This window comes from Temnothorax nylanderi, unplaced genomic scaffold, assembly GCF_030848795.1.
Source record: "Temnothorax nylanderi isolate EJ_2023f unplaced genomic scaffold, tnyl_v1.0 TNYL_tig0763_pilon, whole genome shotgun sequence".
NCBI lineage: Eukaryota > Metazoa > Arthropoda > Insecta > Hymenoptera > Formicidae > Temnothorax > Temnothorax nylanderi.
Genome location: NW_027249825.1, coordinates 30,455 through 48,371, shown reverse-complemented (window position 1 = coordinate 48,371; position 17,917 = coordinate 30,455). Strand labels below are relative to the sequence as shown.

Below are 17,917 nucleotides of genomic sequence, written 5' to 3'. Positions count from 1 at the left end.
ATATATATATATATATAATCGACATATGCGACATATCGACATATGCGACATATCGACATATGCGTCGATGGTCTTAAACCGCCGTGGAGAAAGCACGTGTTGCTCTTAACCTTTAATTGGACCAAAGTGATTAAAACTGTCGGAAAAGAGATTTGTTGCGGGGGCTAGAGGAACATTAGAGAAATGTGCCAAATAACCACAAATATCCTTGAGGAGGACAAAAGGCACGTGTTGATCGACGGTAGTGACCAAACGAGAACAAACATATATAGCTATAAATATAATACCAGGTATGTGCAATGAGAAGTTATTACAAAAAATCATAAATATACGCATTATGTTTATATATTAATTAATTCTTACTATATTTTTGGGTTATTTCATTAATTATAAAAATTTAATTTAATTTTAGTGGTAATTATTATTAAAAAATGCCAAAAGACCTACAATATTTGTCGAAGAGACGAAGAAATCAGCTAATTCGTCAAAAAATTGAATCCTACAGAAATACGGATATCTCTACAAATAGTGGTCCTTCTTCAGATCTTGCATTAGACGATGTAGTCTGTGTGGAAATAAACACTCCAACTCATTCGACATCTATTAATGTTACTAACAACGAATCAACCGTTGGTGACAATTTTGGACGTCTCTGCTCTTCGAATTCAGAGTTTTCATCTGTCACTTCACGTACTTCACCTGTAGTTGAGAATTATGAAGAAGATGCGTTGCAGATTGAAATGGAGCAACATACTGCCTCTTCAGGTTCAAATTTCTCAGAGATTGATGATATAGAAATCCAAAATTTGGATTTTGATGAAAACAAAGGTGAAAACAATTTACAAAATGAATTACGATCTTGGGTAAATACAGAGAGGATTTCCCACAGATCTGTTAAAAAATTATTAACAATATTGCGTAATAATGGACATAAAACTTTGCCTCAAGACGTCCGAACTTTAATGCACACACCCCGAATTAGTGAAATTACGACAACGGTGGGAAACGGTTCTTATGTACATTTTGGACTTGTCGTCGGTCTTCAGCGGTCAATAGAAAAATATTTCGTACAAGTTCCAGATTCTGTGAAATTGTTAATTAACTGTGACGGAATGTCTTTGTCGAAAAGTTCCGGGAGCCAATTTTGGCCTATTTTGGTGTCCATCCAAGCGGATGTTTATATAAGACCTTTCGCTGTAGGAATTTATCACGGGTACTCGAAACCAACAAATGCAAATGAATTTTTACGACCTTTTGTTAATGAAGTGACAGAAATTCAACAAAATGGTTTTTTTTACAACGGAAAGAAATGTTTAGTTGAAATTGCAGGCATTGTCTGTGATGCTCCAGCAATGGCTTTTGTGATGTCTACAAAAAGCCATTCTGGCTATTTTTGCTGTCATAAATGTACTCAGGAAGGAGAATACATTAACTCCGTAGTTTTCCCAGAAACAAATTTTACAATGAGAACCGACGAATCATTTCGTAATAAACAACAAGAAGAACACCATACAGGTGATACAATTTTACAGGAACTAAATATTGATATGGTTATTCAAATTGCAATTGATTACATGCACTTAATATGTTTAGGAGTTATGAAACGTCTTCTCCTTTTCTGGGTGAAAGGTCCGAACAATAGTCGTTTAAGTAAAAATAATCAAAAATATTTGTCTGATGCAACTGTAGCAACTAAATCGTCAATTTCATCTGGATTTTCAAGATTACCTCGCACTTTAACAGAGGTCGATAAGTGGAAGGCTACAGAATTCCGATTATTTTTGCTTTATGTAGGCCCAGTAATTTTGAAGTCAATACTGTCTGCTGCATATTATATTCATTTTCTTACATTGAGTATTGCAATAAGAATATTATGTGATCCGAATACATGTATAGCATTAAACGATTATGCTCGTCAGTTATTAGAATATTTTGTTAAGAATTATGAAGTTTTGTACGGACGACAATTCATATCATATAATATCCACAATTTATTACATTTGCCTAACGAAGTTAAAACTTTTGGCCCATTAGACAAATTTAGCTGTTTCAAGTTTGAAAACTATTTAAAAAGTTTACGAGACAAAGTTCAAAATTCTCCAAAGCCATTGGAACAAATATATAATAGATTGCACGAAGAAAATGAAATTCCCGTTGTAAAAGAATCAAAATCATATCCAATTATACATTATGCACAGACAGGAACGCATATTAAGTGCATTGAACTTAAAGATTTCACAATTACAAGTAAACACCCGAATAACTGCTGTTTGTTAAAAACTAATGCGATACTAGTTGTAAGCCAAATTATCATAAATGAGAATGAACTATATCTTATTGGTGATTTATTTTCAGCAATTAAGCCGTTGTTTACAGAACCTTGTAACTCCTTCAGACTTAATATTTGTGAAATTAATAATTCTTCAAATGATGAAAATGTTACTATTTTGCTCTCTGAAGTTAAAAACAAGTGTCTAAAAATTAATTCAGGACGAGATACGTCAGCAATTGTCCCATTGCTTCATCATGACAATTAACAATTATGTATGGCAAATAAATATTTTAATATAATAAGAGTTTTTTGTTTATTGCATGTGAATAATTTTTTTCTAATATACCTAATATTTCTATTTAAATGTACGTATTAACGATAATTTTAATAATGCAGTATACTTGAACATACAATTGTACAATGAAAAGAGAAAAATTTACTTATTAAATTTACTTATTTTCAGTTTCACGAAACAGAAACGTGATTTCCACAAAATGTCTATGTTGTTAAGAAGCGTTTTTTCGATGAAGTACATTATTTTCTCTTGTACTCGCCGTCTAAAGGTAATATTTATTTTTTTATTTTTATTATTTTTGCACATATTATTTCACTATTTTCAAAATGGTGCTAAAAAGACTGACATTGAATAAAATCAAGTACGTTGTAAAAGTAGGGAAAATGCAAGAAAAAAATATTAATTTTGTTTCGCTGTTTTAACCTCAATATTATTGTATTTAGAATAGAATAAAAATAGAACAGTTATAAAATTTACAAGAAACTAAACTTTATTTTTATTTATAATAAATAAAGGTTTATTATTTGTAAAAAAAATATATATATCAAAAACAGCAATCAAATTTGGCGCCTTAAATCAGGAGCCAATAACGCTACTCCGCAACTAAGCGCGTACAAGGGTCCGTTCCGAGCCACGCATGAAGAGCTGCAAACATCACTCCATTTTCGTTGCACATCGTATATCAAACGAAGATGGAGCGATGCCCACATGCGCAACTCGGAATGCAGCCCAAGAAAAGCGTCGCTAAATGAAGCGAAGAAGGTGTAAACGTAGACGTGAATCTCAGGCCGTATTTAAATCTCCCGCGTTTGCCTACGTCAGCGTGCGCATTTCGCGCCTTAGTGACCCCGCGAGCGCTCATTGGTCAATTACCCCACATGACTCGCTCGTGGCGGGTTCGTGCCGGCAGCAGCGGATCCCTCACCGGTCTTTGTCATCCGAAGTATCTAGAATCTGGAAGTATCCAAACGTGTACGTGATTTTCGCGGTAACACCGTCGCATGCCTATACCTGAGTGCAATAATTGCAGTTTAGTATAAAGGTATGTATAGGTTAATACGAATTTTCCTATACATAGACTATATATCATTGAAGAATATAAGAAATTCAGTAAAAGAAACTCTACAATTTTGCTATGGGGCCCATAAGCAATGTCTGATACACACAAAATTCTTATTTGTTTAGTAGAATGGCTTATGCAGTTGTGTGTTTTATCGACAATACCGTGTCGGAAGTGCCGACAAACTGGATACATGAAGATGACAATGAAGTTATGTGCTGGTGGCCACCAACCTCTGTAAAAAACGTATCAACGTTAATATCGAAACGGGCGGACCCTGACAAAAAGTCGTGGAGCTTAATCTCTGTGAAAATACAAAAATACTTTGGTAAGAATTATAACCTTTATTTATGAAACTGTTTGTAGTATATATATATTTGTGCACTATTTCATTTCTTGTCTTTTTCTTAGCGTCAGTAGAGAAAGCGAGAAAAGCTGCAGAAGATGATAATTATACATCAACGGATGATCAACGCATGGGTAAAGGGCAACGTAAAAAGAAACCTATTCACGTCAATCATTCAGATACAGATGAAAATGAAGAAAGGAACAATGATAAGAAAAATCGTAGATCCAGTTCTAAGAATATGAAAGTTTATGGTAGAAAAAAAGTAAATGTACCTATTAACAAAGAACAATCTGAAGATGATCTTACGGGGAACGAACAGAACATTGATAAAGCTCTTCCTGCATGGCCTACAGATCTAGAAATACAGAGTTCCCAAAATAATGCTAATATTGGCGTTAAATCTGTAACAAATAATAATCAAAACGATGGTAAGTTCGCATTTTTTTATATTTTAATCCTAAAACATACACGGATCTTTTTAAATTTGGATTTCAGTGATGCAGACAACTGGGCGTGAATTAGTTAGAGAACATTCTGAAATGTCAGCATCTAAAAGTGAAAGTAGTGGTTCTGAAAGGACGTGGAATACGAACAAGAGCACAGAAAATAATACTGTATTAAATTTCCTGGAGAGAATTGACGGTAAAGTTCTTTTCTTTTTACTGTAAACATTTATATAAATTAATAAATGTACCAATTCCACGTACAAATACGTTTTTAAAAATACAATATTTGTCATATTTTAAAATTAAACGAATATGTTATTTGGAAGTATAGTATAATATTGCCATTAAAGCCAAAAAACATCTACTTCTCTCTCATATTTATCATTATATAAAATTGATTGCGTTGTATAGAACTACAAAGTAAGAAATAAATAAAAATTTTACTTTATCCAGATTTATCCTTTTTTTATTTATAAATATTATAATATTATTTTATTCCAGGAAATGTCGAAAATTTAATGCGGGCTGTAGCAGATATGCACCTGGAATTAGATGATGTTTCAGCACAACTGACTAACAAATATATTCGCAACGGTCAAAATAAATCTAATACAGAAAGAATTAAGACGTTTTTACCATTAAAATGTGTTGATGATATTAAAAAAATCGAAGCTGAGTTGAAAAATGACAAAACTTTATATAATGAATATGTAAGTACAACAAAACAAAATTTGATTCTATTTGCATACTTAATAAAATCGTTTTATTTCACACACACAGGAAGCTTTTTTACAAAAAATCGGAGGCCATTCACCGAGAGAACATGTTAGAAATATTTTGGCAAAAGTCTTTTCTAATGAATGTGCAATGAAATGTTCCTGGAAAGGACGCAGACAAAATTTTGCTGTATCAAAATTATTGGTGATTACAGTAATGAAAGGTATATTCACCTATATATTTTTTGTAATATATTTGCATAATGAACACAATTCAAAGGATTTTGCCTTTCTTTATAGACGTCATTTTGGGACATCACGTTGTAACAGAAAAAGACCTGGATACAATATCTGCGGAGTGGTTCCGATTTGCAAAGCAACGGAAAAATCGAGAGGAAAAGGAGAATTAAAATTAAAAGCAGAACAAACAGCCTGCTATATGGTATTCTTATTCTTGTCCATTACTTTTAAGTTTACTACACATTTTTAAATGCATTACATATTTTATTTGTGTTGAATTCCAAAGATTAAAAAAATTTTTATTAGCAAGTATTAAATGCATTACATATTTTATTTGTATTGAATGCCAAAGGTTAAAAAAATGTTCGTAAGTATTTAATGTTTTTAAGTACTGTAAAATAGGTTAACTGGCCCATTAGGGTAACTTTGTCCGAAAAATATTTATTTTTCCATGTAACAGTTGTGTTTACTGCTTGATTCAATCGATTTTGATGTAAAAAAGTAGGTTTATCTGAATCAAGCAAAATATACTCAGTTGCTACATGGGAAATATTTTCTATAAGCCAAAGTTTATTATATATTAACTTTAGTATTGAATACCAAAGACTGTACAAAACTTTTTATTGTTTATAAAAAATAATATTAGCGTATTGTGCACAGGTTATCTTGTAATGTTGTATTAATAAAAATGAGCAAATAAGTACATTTATTTTGTATTTTTATTATAAAAATTTCTGCTACCTCTCCTTTCTGCTATCATATGTGTATATATATATATATATATATATATATATATATATAATATATGTAAGGTTCGCAAAAATATAACAAATATAACAAATAACAGAATATTTATATTCCATTCAATTTAATTAATAATAACAAACAATATTTCTCATATGTAACCGTAATGAAACAAGCAATATAACATGTTATGTACATGAGTAGGAAATAATAACTAACCAGTAACTTACAAGAAATACTTTTGTAATATTACTTGTTACATTTTATTTTGTTACAGCAACATAATGTCAATATAACTGTGTTCACTGGGGTTCTGATAAGCTTGCTGGAAAGTCCGCACGGTGTACGTTTCGAGAACGTATATGTGTACTCGAAATCGTTGCAGCAACCGAAATATCGATACTTGGAGAATGTATTAACGTCGATAGAAGAGATTGGCTACTTTACGTTTTCCAACAACAGTGACGTCATTCCGCCGAGCGATGCGCGTTTAAACTCAATCTTCGTCTTCGATGACGTTGCGTGCGATAAGTAAGATGCTGTGAGAGAGTACTTCTCAATGGGTAGGCACTCGAGCGTCGACTGCTTCTATCTCTGTCAAACGTACGCAAGAATACCTAAAAATCTGATACGTGACAACGCGAACCTACTGATCCTGTTCAAACAGGATGGTACCAATCTGAAACACGTGTACAACGATCACGTAAATACCGACATGTCGTACGATGAATTTTGTGCGTTGTGCCACGATTGTTGGCAACGCAAATACGGGTTTGTAGTGATAAACAAGGACAGCGCGCTTTCAAACGGTCGATACAGAAAAGAATTTAACGTGTTCGCGATACCGCAAAAGCGGTCAGTCGTTGTCGATACCTCGTCGAGTTAAAACGTGAGATTAACACTCTGCTTTTTTCCCGCGATGGCCACAATCGACAGGAGCGAGAATATTCGCGAGCGCGAGAAGATTGTGAAGGAGATTGCGAAAACGAGTGAATCGATTCGTAAGAAACTTCGCGCTTTGAAGACCGGTAAGATCGTGAAGGACATTGAGTTGGACGCACACTTTAAGCCTCTCATCGGACCGTTGCAAAAGATCGCAGACAACTCGATCTCGGTGAAGAAAGAGGACCCGACGGAGAGCGACGCTGACGTGGGGATCGAAACGTTACCCTTTCAGCAGCGCAAGAAGGAGGAGGAGGAGGAGGAGGGGGAGGAGGATGAGGAGGATGAGGAGGATAAGGAGGATTGGGAGGATGCGACGTCGAAAAAGAGGAAGCGATCAGAATCCTGGTTGAATCTCTCATCGACACCGCATAAATCTGATCAATCGAAACGATCGAAAGTACTACCGATAACCTCTACACCGTCCACGACGGCGAGAACCGTGCAAGATACAATTACCGAATTCCTTGCAAGCGCGAATGTTTTTGAAACCACGGACGACTCGATCGCGACATCCGTACGAAAGCAGTTGGAAACGTCGAAGGGACGAGAAACGTTTCTACAAGCGTTGCAAGATCACTTGGGTCCACTGGGCCGAGAGTACATCGGGGCTTTTCTGAGCGCCGATCGAAGTATAGACCCCGTATACGGCGTTTATTTCGGCAAGGACGGAATGATGCTCGGTAATAAACGTTTTGACGTGAACAAGGAGGATAGAAAAATTGTCGATAGTATACGATATATCGGCACACCCGGTCTTTATGAGTTGATCTTCAAGAGAATGCCCGATGACGAGATCTACACGGAGGGAGATATGAAAAAGTACAAGAGTCTGCTGTTGGAAACGAGTGCTCATAAATTCAAGCACGATCCTCGCGAGCGAGTAAAGAGCAACAGGGGACACAAGTATACACAGGTAATCGCACCGTTGTTTCCTAGCGAATCCAGGAAGAAAAAATCTGGAAAGGGATTATGCATGCCTCACGCGATGACGCTAACCAATAATAAGATTGACTACGTGCACTGGGACGACCCCAACGAGCTGGTGGATCGTCTCCGATTGCTCGACGCTTCGCGCCAAGCGTGTCACAACGGTCACGACAACGAGATCCTGTCGATCATCGAGGAACTTCGCGAGGCTGGGCTTATTATAAATTAAACCGTGCGTCGGCGAACCATTCAATCACCATTGAAATGCCGATCAACAAGTTTGGCATATCGCTCGGACGAGGCGAGACGCAACCGAACTATCAATGCAATGGATTAGTCAGAAATTACGTGCGGGATAACGCTCTTTGTATGGTTGCCGCCAACTTTGATGCAAAGTCGCGCAAGATTCGACGCGTGGCGCAACTGGAAGCTGATGATGATGCGGTTAACAAACTATACGTGGATCAGTGCTTTAAAATGTCGAGCAATCGACAGAAAGAGTCAGACGAGAAGCTGGCTGCGTTCGAGAAGGATCTGCAAGCGTTACGGATTGCGATACACGAGCTTCGGCATTTGACCACCGCTGAGTCAAAAACGAACAACAACAACAACAACAACAACAATGGATAGCAACAAATGGAACGGCTATAAACGATTAACGGACGACGATAAACGGCAACGACGAACGGTTCAGGAACGGCTCAGGAATAGCTATCAAGCGGCTAACGAACGACTCAGAAACAGCTATGAACAACTAGCGAATGGCTATGAACGGCTAGCGAATGGCTATAAACGACTAGTGGACAAAGAACGGCCGGCAGACAAAGAACGCGCTACGACGTTACTCTTGACGCTTTTTGCTTTTTTAGTGTCTTTTTTACCATCCACCTTCAACGCATACATCTTCGCTCTGAGTCCAACGAATTCCGTCATTATCGCGCCATTGTTTTCGTCTTTCATTAAGCCCGGCACCTTCTTGTTTGCAAGTGGTATACCGTACGCGTTATCTACCGGATAATCGCTTGTGTCGAATCTGTTGATGTCGCGTTTCATCGTCTCGTACACGTCGTCGCACTCGATGTGGTATATAAGGCTGTCCGTATCGGTGTACATAACTTTACATTTGTCGCGATACAACGGTAACATGTACTCGTGATGAAATTCATACAAACATATCTTGGATATATCGAGGATGCACATACCCACGTAGATTGGTTTGTTGAACTTTACCTCGAGTTTTCGCAGTTCGACGGCTACCAGATCTTCCGAAAACACGCTCCTGCTGTGGAAATTCGGTCGCGCGATCATTGCCTCCGCGCCGTATCGTCCGTCCCACGTCGTCAGTAATTTTACATCGACGTGATTGCGTACATTTTCCATCGTTTTTCCGAAAACCGCGTTATTCATTAATTTATATAAATTTTTCTCGAACTCATTTTTGGCCAGTGTTCTAAATTTTGTATTGAGTTTGATGTAAGCGCGGAGCTACGCAGATTGAGCGAATTGCAATACGCGATGTGTCTTTGTGACGCGAAGGCCGTGGCGCGTGCACTGCTGTAGGTTGCGATAATGAATGACATAACGCTCCTTATTGTATAAAGTCGCGAGAAGTTTGTTCTCTCGCTTGCCGGGCGGTTTATCGCTCGTCGGACAGAACGGTAGATCAGCGTGCGCGTCGTGTTTATTCTGCGGATACTCTAGATCGACCTCGAGAATATAACCCGTGGACGAATCCAACGCGATTGCGCTAAAGTTGAAATTCGAAACGTCTTCGACCCATCGAAAATCTGCGTAGGGCAATGGCCCTCACACATCGCCCAGCCGTACAAGTTGTTTACATCGAAATATATTAGGTACGACGATGGTTTCAACTGATCGTGAGATTGCATGTACTTGTTATTAGCTTGCGCGTATCTACCGGAACATTGACTGAGACCGCCGCGAATACCACGTTCGATAAACATTATCATATTAATGTCTGTGAGCAGTTCGAAATTAATACGTGTATGTTTTAACATAGCGTCCCACGTGAAACCCGGTAGAGTGTAATAATGCGCTGGATCGAGTCCGTAACTCGCGACGCAGCTATCGCGAAAATGTTCAAACACGTCGGCCAACAGCAAGACATCGGTTTTCAGGTATAGATCACTGTATTCACCCAGGGTTCGAACGGAGAATTGCTGCCATACGTTCGCGGCGTGCGCGTAATCGCTCTCGGATACGGTGTCACCGGTCAAGGAACTGTAAAATGAATCGCGCGGTGGTAAACACGTATCCTCCAGCTTTTCGACACAGTCAATGTACTCATACGGAAAGACACCTTTTCGCGTCAATAATTCAAAATCGTTGTCGGATAACATGGAAAATTTTGAACGTATAATTTTTAATTTATCATTATCTAGGAAGGATGACAATTTTGCGAGACTCGCGCTCAGAAATTTATATGAGTCGATAAATCTTAACTTTATATTGTTTCGCGAATCAGCTCTTTCCGTGGTGTCTTTCACGTGTTTAGTAAATGAGATGTACTTTTCCTTTGTTATAGGCAGTACATCGATCTTGCCTTCGAACGCGGTAGCTATCTCCTTGATAATGAATTGCGCGTCATAGCCCGACAGATTGTGGAATATTACTGGGATGAAGTAAGAATCCTTATAATTCAGATTGCATATCGAATGTGCGGGACCTCGGTACCTACCGGTTAAATGACAGTGATCGCGTACCCGCGTGTCGTCTGGCGCGAACGGTTTCTCGCACACGTGACATTGCGTCGCACTGTTAAATTTTTTCCACTTGTCTCGCGTGAAATCCGCCATAGGTACATTGTCGGACAAGATGTTCTTTACGCGATGCGCCAATCCTTTGAGTTCCTCGGCGAACCACGCGACGCAGTCATTATCGCGACGAAATCGATACGCGGATAATGAGTCGTCGTATGAGCAATGCACGTAATACCCGACGCTAAATACCTTATGGTGTTGGTATATGCCGGACGTTTCAGGATCCGCTGCCGTCTTCTCCAGGGTACATTCCAGGTCGGCGTATATGATAAACGGAACTCGTTCTTTCCTGCCGTAGTTGTTGAATTTCAGCCACTTATCGTTATCGCTCGGTAACTTGATCGCGCAGTCGTTCATCTCCAGACAGTCGATGGTGTGGGCTTCCAATTTCTCGCTCGTGTAGAAATAGTGCAAACATCTGTAAATAATGAAATTTTTTATATATCTTTTACATAAAAATTATTTTTATTTTTATTAGGATGTATACTCACCGATCGCAAAAGTATTTTCGGCTATGGTGTATGCTCAATTGCGAGCTAACGAGACGCGATAAATTTTTTATCCAGGCGAAATGTCCTACGTTAGCATCTTGCGGATCTTCCACGTACAACAAATTTATGTGTTTGTTGTTTATCTTTCAATCGGTGAGCCGTATTGGAAGGATTGTATGTTGATCCTTGTTTTTTTTCTGGATGGCATATACGTTGATTGAAACGCCGTTGAGATCTTCAAATTTTTTAATTTGACGCACCGACATTGGGAATTCGATGCCTTGTAAATCTAATATTGTTTTATAATGAGGGTATAAAGATATTCTACATGTATTTCGCTCAACTGGATACAGCGCGGCGACCACCGACCACGCGAAGCATGCATTGTCCGTTGATTGCATGTTGATCACCGCTTTCTTTAATTTAATTTCTTGCGGTAAATCGATGTAACACCCCGCGTGCAATGGATTATATTTGTTTATATTTAGCGTTAAATTATGTATACGCGATAACGCTCATCCGCTATCACGTTCCAGGAATTCATCCAGCGATGCTAAAGTGGACTCGATAACGCGCAACTTATACCACTCTTCCAAATCGGACTCGCGAAGGAGTTCACAGTTTCCCGTATTGACACTTTTATTTGCGCGTTTATCGCCCGCCACAAACTCGCCATTAAACATTGTGTTTATTTTTACACTGTTATGTTCTTGTATGAAGTTCCGCACATGATTGAATACGATGTTTCCCGCGTCCTCGAGAAATTTTCGCGGTTCAATGTAATCGGTATTGATTACCGCACCAGTCAATATGCGGCTTTCGAAAGCCGTATCTATCTTGCGCCATCTGAGTCCTGTCTCACCCGCACTGTATCCGGCACCCACATGCACGAAACGTTGACGTACCGAATCTTTTATACTTTCGATTCGCGCGATTTGAGCCACCAACGACTGTCGATTCCCGATTGATAATATATCGCCGTTTAATCGAGGCCGTTTATTTCGGCTTTCTTCTTCCAACACTTCAATAAATTGGTTGCATCGTTGCTCCCACGCGGCAAAATCTTCGATCGAATTCAGTCGATCGGATTGCTCCTGCAACTCTTGCTCCATGTTCTCAAAGATTCCAAAGATTCCAAAGACTGCTCGCTCGCTCGCTCGCTCGCTCGCTTGCTTGAAAATACTATAATTTTGACTCTATTTTCCATCGTTTTATACCTTTCTTCTATCGCTTTTTCTCTTTTCTTAATCATTTCTTCTTCTTCTACTTTTACGTCACAGAGACGCGACATTCCTTAGACCCTTTGGGTACCAGTTGTAAGCTATTTGCTTATCTCAAACTCTTCAAAGAATGTGACAATTGTAGGTCATAAATTATAGCTACCTGCCATCGACGCTCAATTCTATAACATTTGTATGGATCTTTCATGAATAATTTTCGGCCGGGTATACCTCCACGGGAAAAAAACAAAGAATTTGTTCGTCCCTGTTTTTTACCATCATTTTAAGAAATATCCCCACCAATCAAAGTATATCTACACATCAGGTGAAGCAAATTTCAAAAATCTTGAATACTTGCTCTCGTGCATTCGTGCGTAAAGGTCTCGTGCTGCGTGTGTATTTGGTGCGAAACACTATCGTGTCTTTGATATTTTTGTATCATTAAGTTCATTTTTATAATATGATACATTAAAATGGCTGATCATTTTGACGACATTGTGGCTGATGGAGAAGAAGAACACGCGCTGCCGGGTGAAGAAGAAGAAGAAGAAGAAGAACACGCGCTGTCAGACGACAGCGCGTACAAAAGTGCGGATAGTGATGATGACTGCAGAGAAGTCGTTTTTAGAGCCCTGTATCGTCCCGAAATTTTGGCGCGGAATGGGCGCACAAAGTATTGCGCCATTTATTTATATTATACAGCCGGTTCGGGTTCAGGACACAAGGATTGTGCTTTATGCATGAATTCATACGCGGACGCTGAAGCCGATCCAGTATATGTCGTTCGAAGGCATATAAGCAGAGCATTCAACGCAATACGCCATCGTACCTGCGGAAATTGCAGACAGCCGCTGTATACAATATATCCATGCAATATATGTCCTATTTGGACGAAATAGGATATATGTTGCATGGAAACGTGAAGCCTGATGAAATATCAACGTAAGTATTACTTTTTAAAATTATTATTATTATTTTTTTTAAATAAACCATTAATCTATTTTATTTTTCTACAGTTTCAGAAGGCTGGTGGATCGTGGGAGGGGTTTTAGTCGGTAGGAGTTTGACATAACCGCCCACCTCGCCCCGGGGTGGGGGTATCCAATGCAGGATTTCCCACCGGAAAAAAGGTACTCGGACCCAAGTGATCATGCAAGCTTGAAAGAGCCTCTACCTACCTCTATTGTTTGAGTCACGTAAACATCGCTGTCTATTCGAGATTGAAGCAAAAATGTAAATAACGAATAAAAATTGAATATTAACATAAATAGTAGCAAAATTATTTTTCAATCTATCTCTTCCGTTTTCATCTAACATTAGCCTCCTCTATGTTTAAATTATATATATGTTGTGATAATGTCCTTTTTAATTATATACGATTTATTATAAAGAATTAATAAAATTATTAAAATATTGATAAAAACTTTTATCTAAAATAGAATAATCTCATCATGGCACGTATGAACTTGTCCGGCTGTCCTCCTGTCACTGCCGATGTGGGAACGGGGGCGGACTTTTGCCCCGGTACCTGCGACCGCGCTATGTTCGCGGTCGACATGGGAACGGGCTCATCCGCCTTGGACCTAGTTGTAGGACCCTTCTTCTTCTTTCCCTTAACCGCTTCCACTTTCCCTGCCGCTACCATGGGCGTTCCACTTGGCTGTTCGAAAGGCGTTTCCTCTCCTCCTTTCCCCAGCCTCCTGGAGCTGAGGTTGTTCATTAATAACTCTTTTAGCTCCCGGATCTCCCCCCTTACTTCATCCCTGAATGTTGCGAGGAGTCCCTCCACCCCATCGTCCTGGCCCATCTTCCTACTGGATGACGCCGGGTTTATGGCCCTCGTTGCGGGTATCTTCGGTTCTATAACCTTCTTTTTACCCTGCACCGAAGGTCTGAGTACGGGTGGCAAGCCTTCCTCCACCAGACCCCGGAGGACCCTGCTTCTCGAGCTTCCTTCCGACCCTGGTTCTTCTGGTCTTACCTCCGGCTCCACCTCCATGTCGCCGGCAAGTATCGTCCTATCCTCCGTCCAACGGTGGGTCTCCTCGTCCGAAGAGGATGCTGGCAGGACTATCTTCCTCTTTTTTGCCGTTCTCTTTTCCGTTCTTACTGGAGAACCGTTCCCATTTTCCCTACACCCTGCTCGTTCCCGCTGCAGCTCTATCTCACTCCTCAGCTCCTGCAACTCCCTCTGTTGCTGAACCCTTGCTTCATGGAGGGCTGCGAGTTCCCTCTCTTGTGCCGCGAGTTTCTCCCGCATTTCCTCCATCTCGGCGTCCCTCCTGTAGCCCGACGCCGGATCCTCGTACCTTTGGGCGAGCAACCTTATCGCGGCCGAGATCTAGGCCTACTGCCGACTTATTAAGCTTGCCCCTGTACAATCAGCGAGCCGGACTTCTCCGACACTACGTCCAGGTCGTTTACGGCCTCTATTATAGTAGCGGAGAGGGAGGTTGCCGGGAGGTTACCGAGTTCCTTCCTAGCTCTCATCTCCTCTTCCTTTCTGTTTCTAGAAAGGTTCGCCTTTATGAGCCCGTCCCTCAAATCTTTCATTTCTTGGGCACGATCTATTACCTGCTTTTGCGCTTTCTGCAGCAGCTTCAGGTAATAGTCCCCGGTAGTTGCCGTTCGGCCTCTACCTCCCTCCTCTCTCACTCTTATGGAGGGGCAATCCTCCTCTCCGATTAGCTCGGTCAGAGTATCTTGGGTCTCCCTCAAGATATTTCTGGCTTTCGCCGCCACCCCTTTAGGGAGCTCCGCGCGCTCGTCCTTGTCCTGGATGTTCTCCACCTCCGTGATCTCGTCGCCCGTCTCGTCCTTTTTCGAGTGGACGTCCTCGTACGAGTCCACCGAGCCCGCGCCTGAACCCGTGTTCTCTTCGATCCTGCGCATCGGCGAAAGCGGCGATCTCAGTCTCTTGCGAGTGTCCGACTCCGAGTCAGACAGAGGCCGGGTGTGCCCTTTCCCGATGCCCCTCTTTCCCCCCACACTCCTCGTGGGGATTTTACTCCCCATTTTGGAGCCGCTCGCAGCTCTTGCCGTTCTATCACGGCTGCTGCTGCTGCTAGTGGTGGGGGAACCCACCGGAGCGATTCCCTGCTGCGCACCTGCGCTTGCCCGCAACAAAGCGGCATTCCCTACCAACGGCCGAGGTACCTCGATCCCGATCCCTCTTACTCCCTAAGCTCGTCTGATTAAGAGGGGTTGAATGTTGCATGATATTAAACTCTCCCTTGACCCCCCGCGGCTCTACCGGCCAGGGCGTGCCCTCACCGATCGGCCCAACATGGACCGACCGGGCCTTGAGTTCCCCCGGGGGGCCGGCTACACCACCGCCCCAGGAATTGCGGTATGGTTCGCCCATCTGGGGCAGGTCCCTTGGTTTGCCCCTTACTCACCCGCGGGCGAGGCCCATCAAGGAGTCACCGCACCGCGGGCTTTCGGGGGTCCCCCACCTCCGACAGTGGGGGCACTGCAGGGGGCGTCGCCACACGCGGGAGAGAGATCCCCCCGTCGTTCAGGGCGCAGAGGCCGCACCCCCTCCACCACTTCTCCCGATGGGGGGAACAGCTTAAGAGCCCGGGTCGCCGGCCGAGGTAACCTCCGCACCGACGACCCATATACCGCTCATCGACAGATTTATGGTAGGGAGAGCCCCCACCATACACCTCCCGCGCGCTAAGCCTGCGGGGGCGGATCCGGCCGAGCTATGCTCGATCCCGGCCCCCCCCCCCGCCGCGCGCCGCCCGCGAAAGGCCAGGGCACAGGATGCTCCCCCAGGTGAGGCGGTCCTCTGTCGACGAGCCTCTACTCGCGCTGTCGGCCCTTACGTCCGACAGCTAGACCCGCCGGCCCCGCCCTCGGAAGATGTCCGAGCGGCCCGACGGGTCTCCCACCCAGGTCGCCCCGGCCCCGACCTCGAAGTACGTTCGAGCGGCCCGAGACGACCCTCCACATCGGCAGCACCGTGGGTCCACGACCCTGGTGTGCAAGCCGCCGATGTGGACCTCTTCTCCGGTCAGCCCGGCACCACGTACCGAGCCAGCCCGAAAGAGGGTTACCCCCTCTCCCCCTGCCGGAGCACCGGCGTGCAATGGGGTAAATGAGAGGGGGTCTTCCCGCTCCTTCGGCGAGACGGCATCCCTGCCCGCCTCGGGAACGGGGAGAACTGTAACCCTCCCCAAATCCCCACGGGCACACCTTCCCTGACCCTGCTGGAGCACCGGCGTGCAATTGGCAGGGAAGGGGCCTATCCCCAGTGGTTTTTTTTTTCGAGGTTTTCCATCCTCTAGGTCGGTGGGAGGAGTAGAAACTCCTCCCTAACGGTCCCGGCCGACCGGGCGTTTGAAGTCGGGGTCGCCATTCGCCATCCCCTACCGGCTGTTGGAATCTGGGTGGCCGAAGCCAGACCCAGACTCCTAAGCAGGGCAGCCGGTCCCCCGGTTTTCTGTCAGGGTTTTCCTTCCCTTAGGACGGTTGGGAGAGCAAAGGCTCGTCCCTCACGGCTCCGCCCGAGCCGGACAGTTATTTATAGAGGTAGTCTGCCTCGCGAGTCCCGAAGGACTCCCCGGTCCTCGCCAGTTCGAAAACTGACGAAGATTACGGTACTGGCGTGCTCGGGTACCCCGGGTGCGCAAGACCCGTAGTGGGGAAGGCTCCTAGGGACTCCTAAGAGTTCCCGGTGGCCTCCCCCACCCCCTGAGGGGAAAAAATGTGGAACGCTTCACGATTTTGCGTGTCATCCTTGCGCAGGGGCCATGCTAATCTTCTCTGTATCGTTCTAATTTTAGTATATGTACTGCCGAAGCAAGTACACCGAATTTTTACCAAAAGTATATGAAATAGGGGTAGAATTTCCCGGGGAGTGCCATAAAGTGTATAGTTTTCGTTACCGATCTTTTGGAAACCGGTTTTTTTAATTTTTCCAATTTTTCAGGAAATAATTGACCGAATCTCATTCGTTAGTAAACCGAATTTTTACCAAAAGTATACGAAATAGGGGTAGAATTTTCCGGGAAGTGCCATAATGTGTATAGTTTTTTGTTACCAATTTTCTGGAAACCGGTTTTCAAATTTTTCCAATTTTTCGGGAAATAATTGACCGAATCTCAAAGAATTGTATATGAAACAGGGGTAGAATTTTCCGGGGAGTGCTATAAAGTGTATAATTTTTCGTTACCGATCTTTTTAAAAGCCGGTTACAAAATTTTTCCAATTTTTCGGAAATTAATTAACCGAATCTTAAAGAATTGTATATGAAGTAGGGGTAGAATTTCCCGGGAATTGCCATAAAGTGTATAATTTTTCGTTACCGATCTTTGGGGAAATCGGTATCAGAAAATTTTCCAATTTTTCGAAAATTAATTGACCGAATCTCAAAGAATTGTATATGAAGTAGAGGTAGAATTTTCTGGGGAGTGCTATAAAGTGTA

General features: G+C 42.3%; 2 protein-coding genes and 1 non-coding gene across 5 annotated transcripts; 2 read left to right on the top strand and 1 right to left on the bottom strand.

Annotated features, from left to right (window-relative positions):
* On the top strand, window positions 1-3,154 carry LOC139785248 (uncharacterized). 3 transcript variants are annotated; one of them, XR_011721867.1, is made up of 4 exons: window positions 1-290; window positions 413-2,544; window positions 2,736-2,835; window positions 3,122-3,154. XR_011721867.1 is itself a non-coding variant. In XM_071724434.1 (2 exons), the coding sequence occupies exons 1-2, from the start codon at window positions 184-186 to the stop codon at window positions 2,535-2,537; spliced, it is 2,139 nt and encodes a 712-aa protein (XP_071580535.1). In that variant the 5' UTR covers window positions 15-183; the 3' UTR covers window positions 2,538-2,685. The 3 variants fall into 3 exon arrangements, 1 of the variants encoding a protein (XP_071580535.1); XR_011721866.1 differs by having other exon boundaries at window positions 15-290; window positions 506-2,544; XM_071724434.1 differs by lacking the exons at window positions 2,736-2,835; window positions 3,122-3,154 and having other exon boundaries at window positions 15-290; window positions 506-2,685.
* A 338-nt stretch (window positions 3,155-3,492) lies between these two features.
* LOC139785249 (uncharacterized) lies at window positions 3,493-6,083 on the top strand. Its single transcript, XM_071724435.1, has 7 exons — window positions 3,493-3,609; window positions 3,756-3,955; window positions 4,039-4,404; window positions 4,472-4,618; window positions 4,924-5,132; window positions 5,203-5,362; window positions 5,439-6,083. The coding sequence occupies exons 2-7, from the start codon at window positions 3,757-3,759 to the stop codon at window positions 5,546-5,548; spliced, it is 1,191 nt and encodes a 396-aa protein (XP_071580536.1). The 5' UTR covers window positions 3,493-3,609; window position 3,756; the 3' UTR covers window positions 5,549-6,083.
* An 11,109-nt stretch (window positions 6,084-17,192) lies between these two features.
* Window positions 17,193-17,299, bottom strand: LOC139785251 (U6 spliceosomal RNA). The gene has a single exon (XR_011721868.1). It is a non-coding gene; the product is annotated as a U6 spliceosomal RNA (small nuclear RNA).
* Window positions 17,300-17,917: the final 618 nt, after the last annotated feature.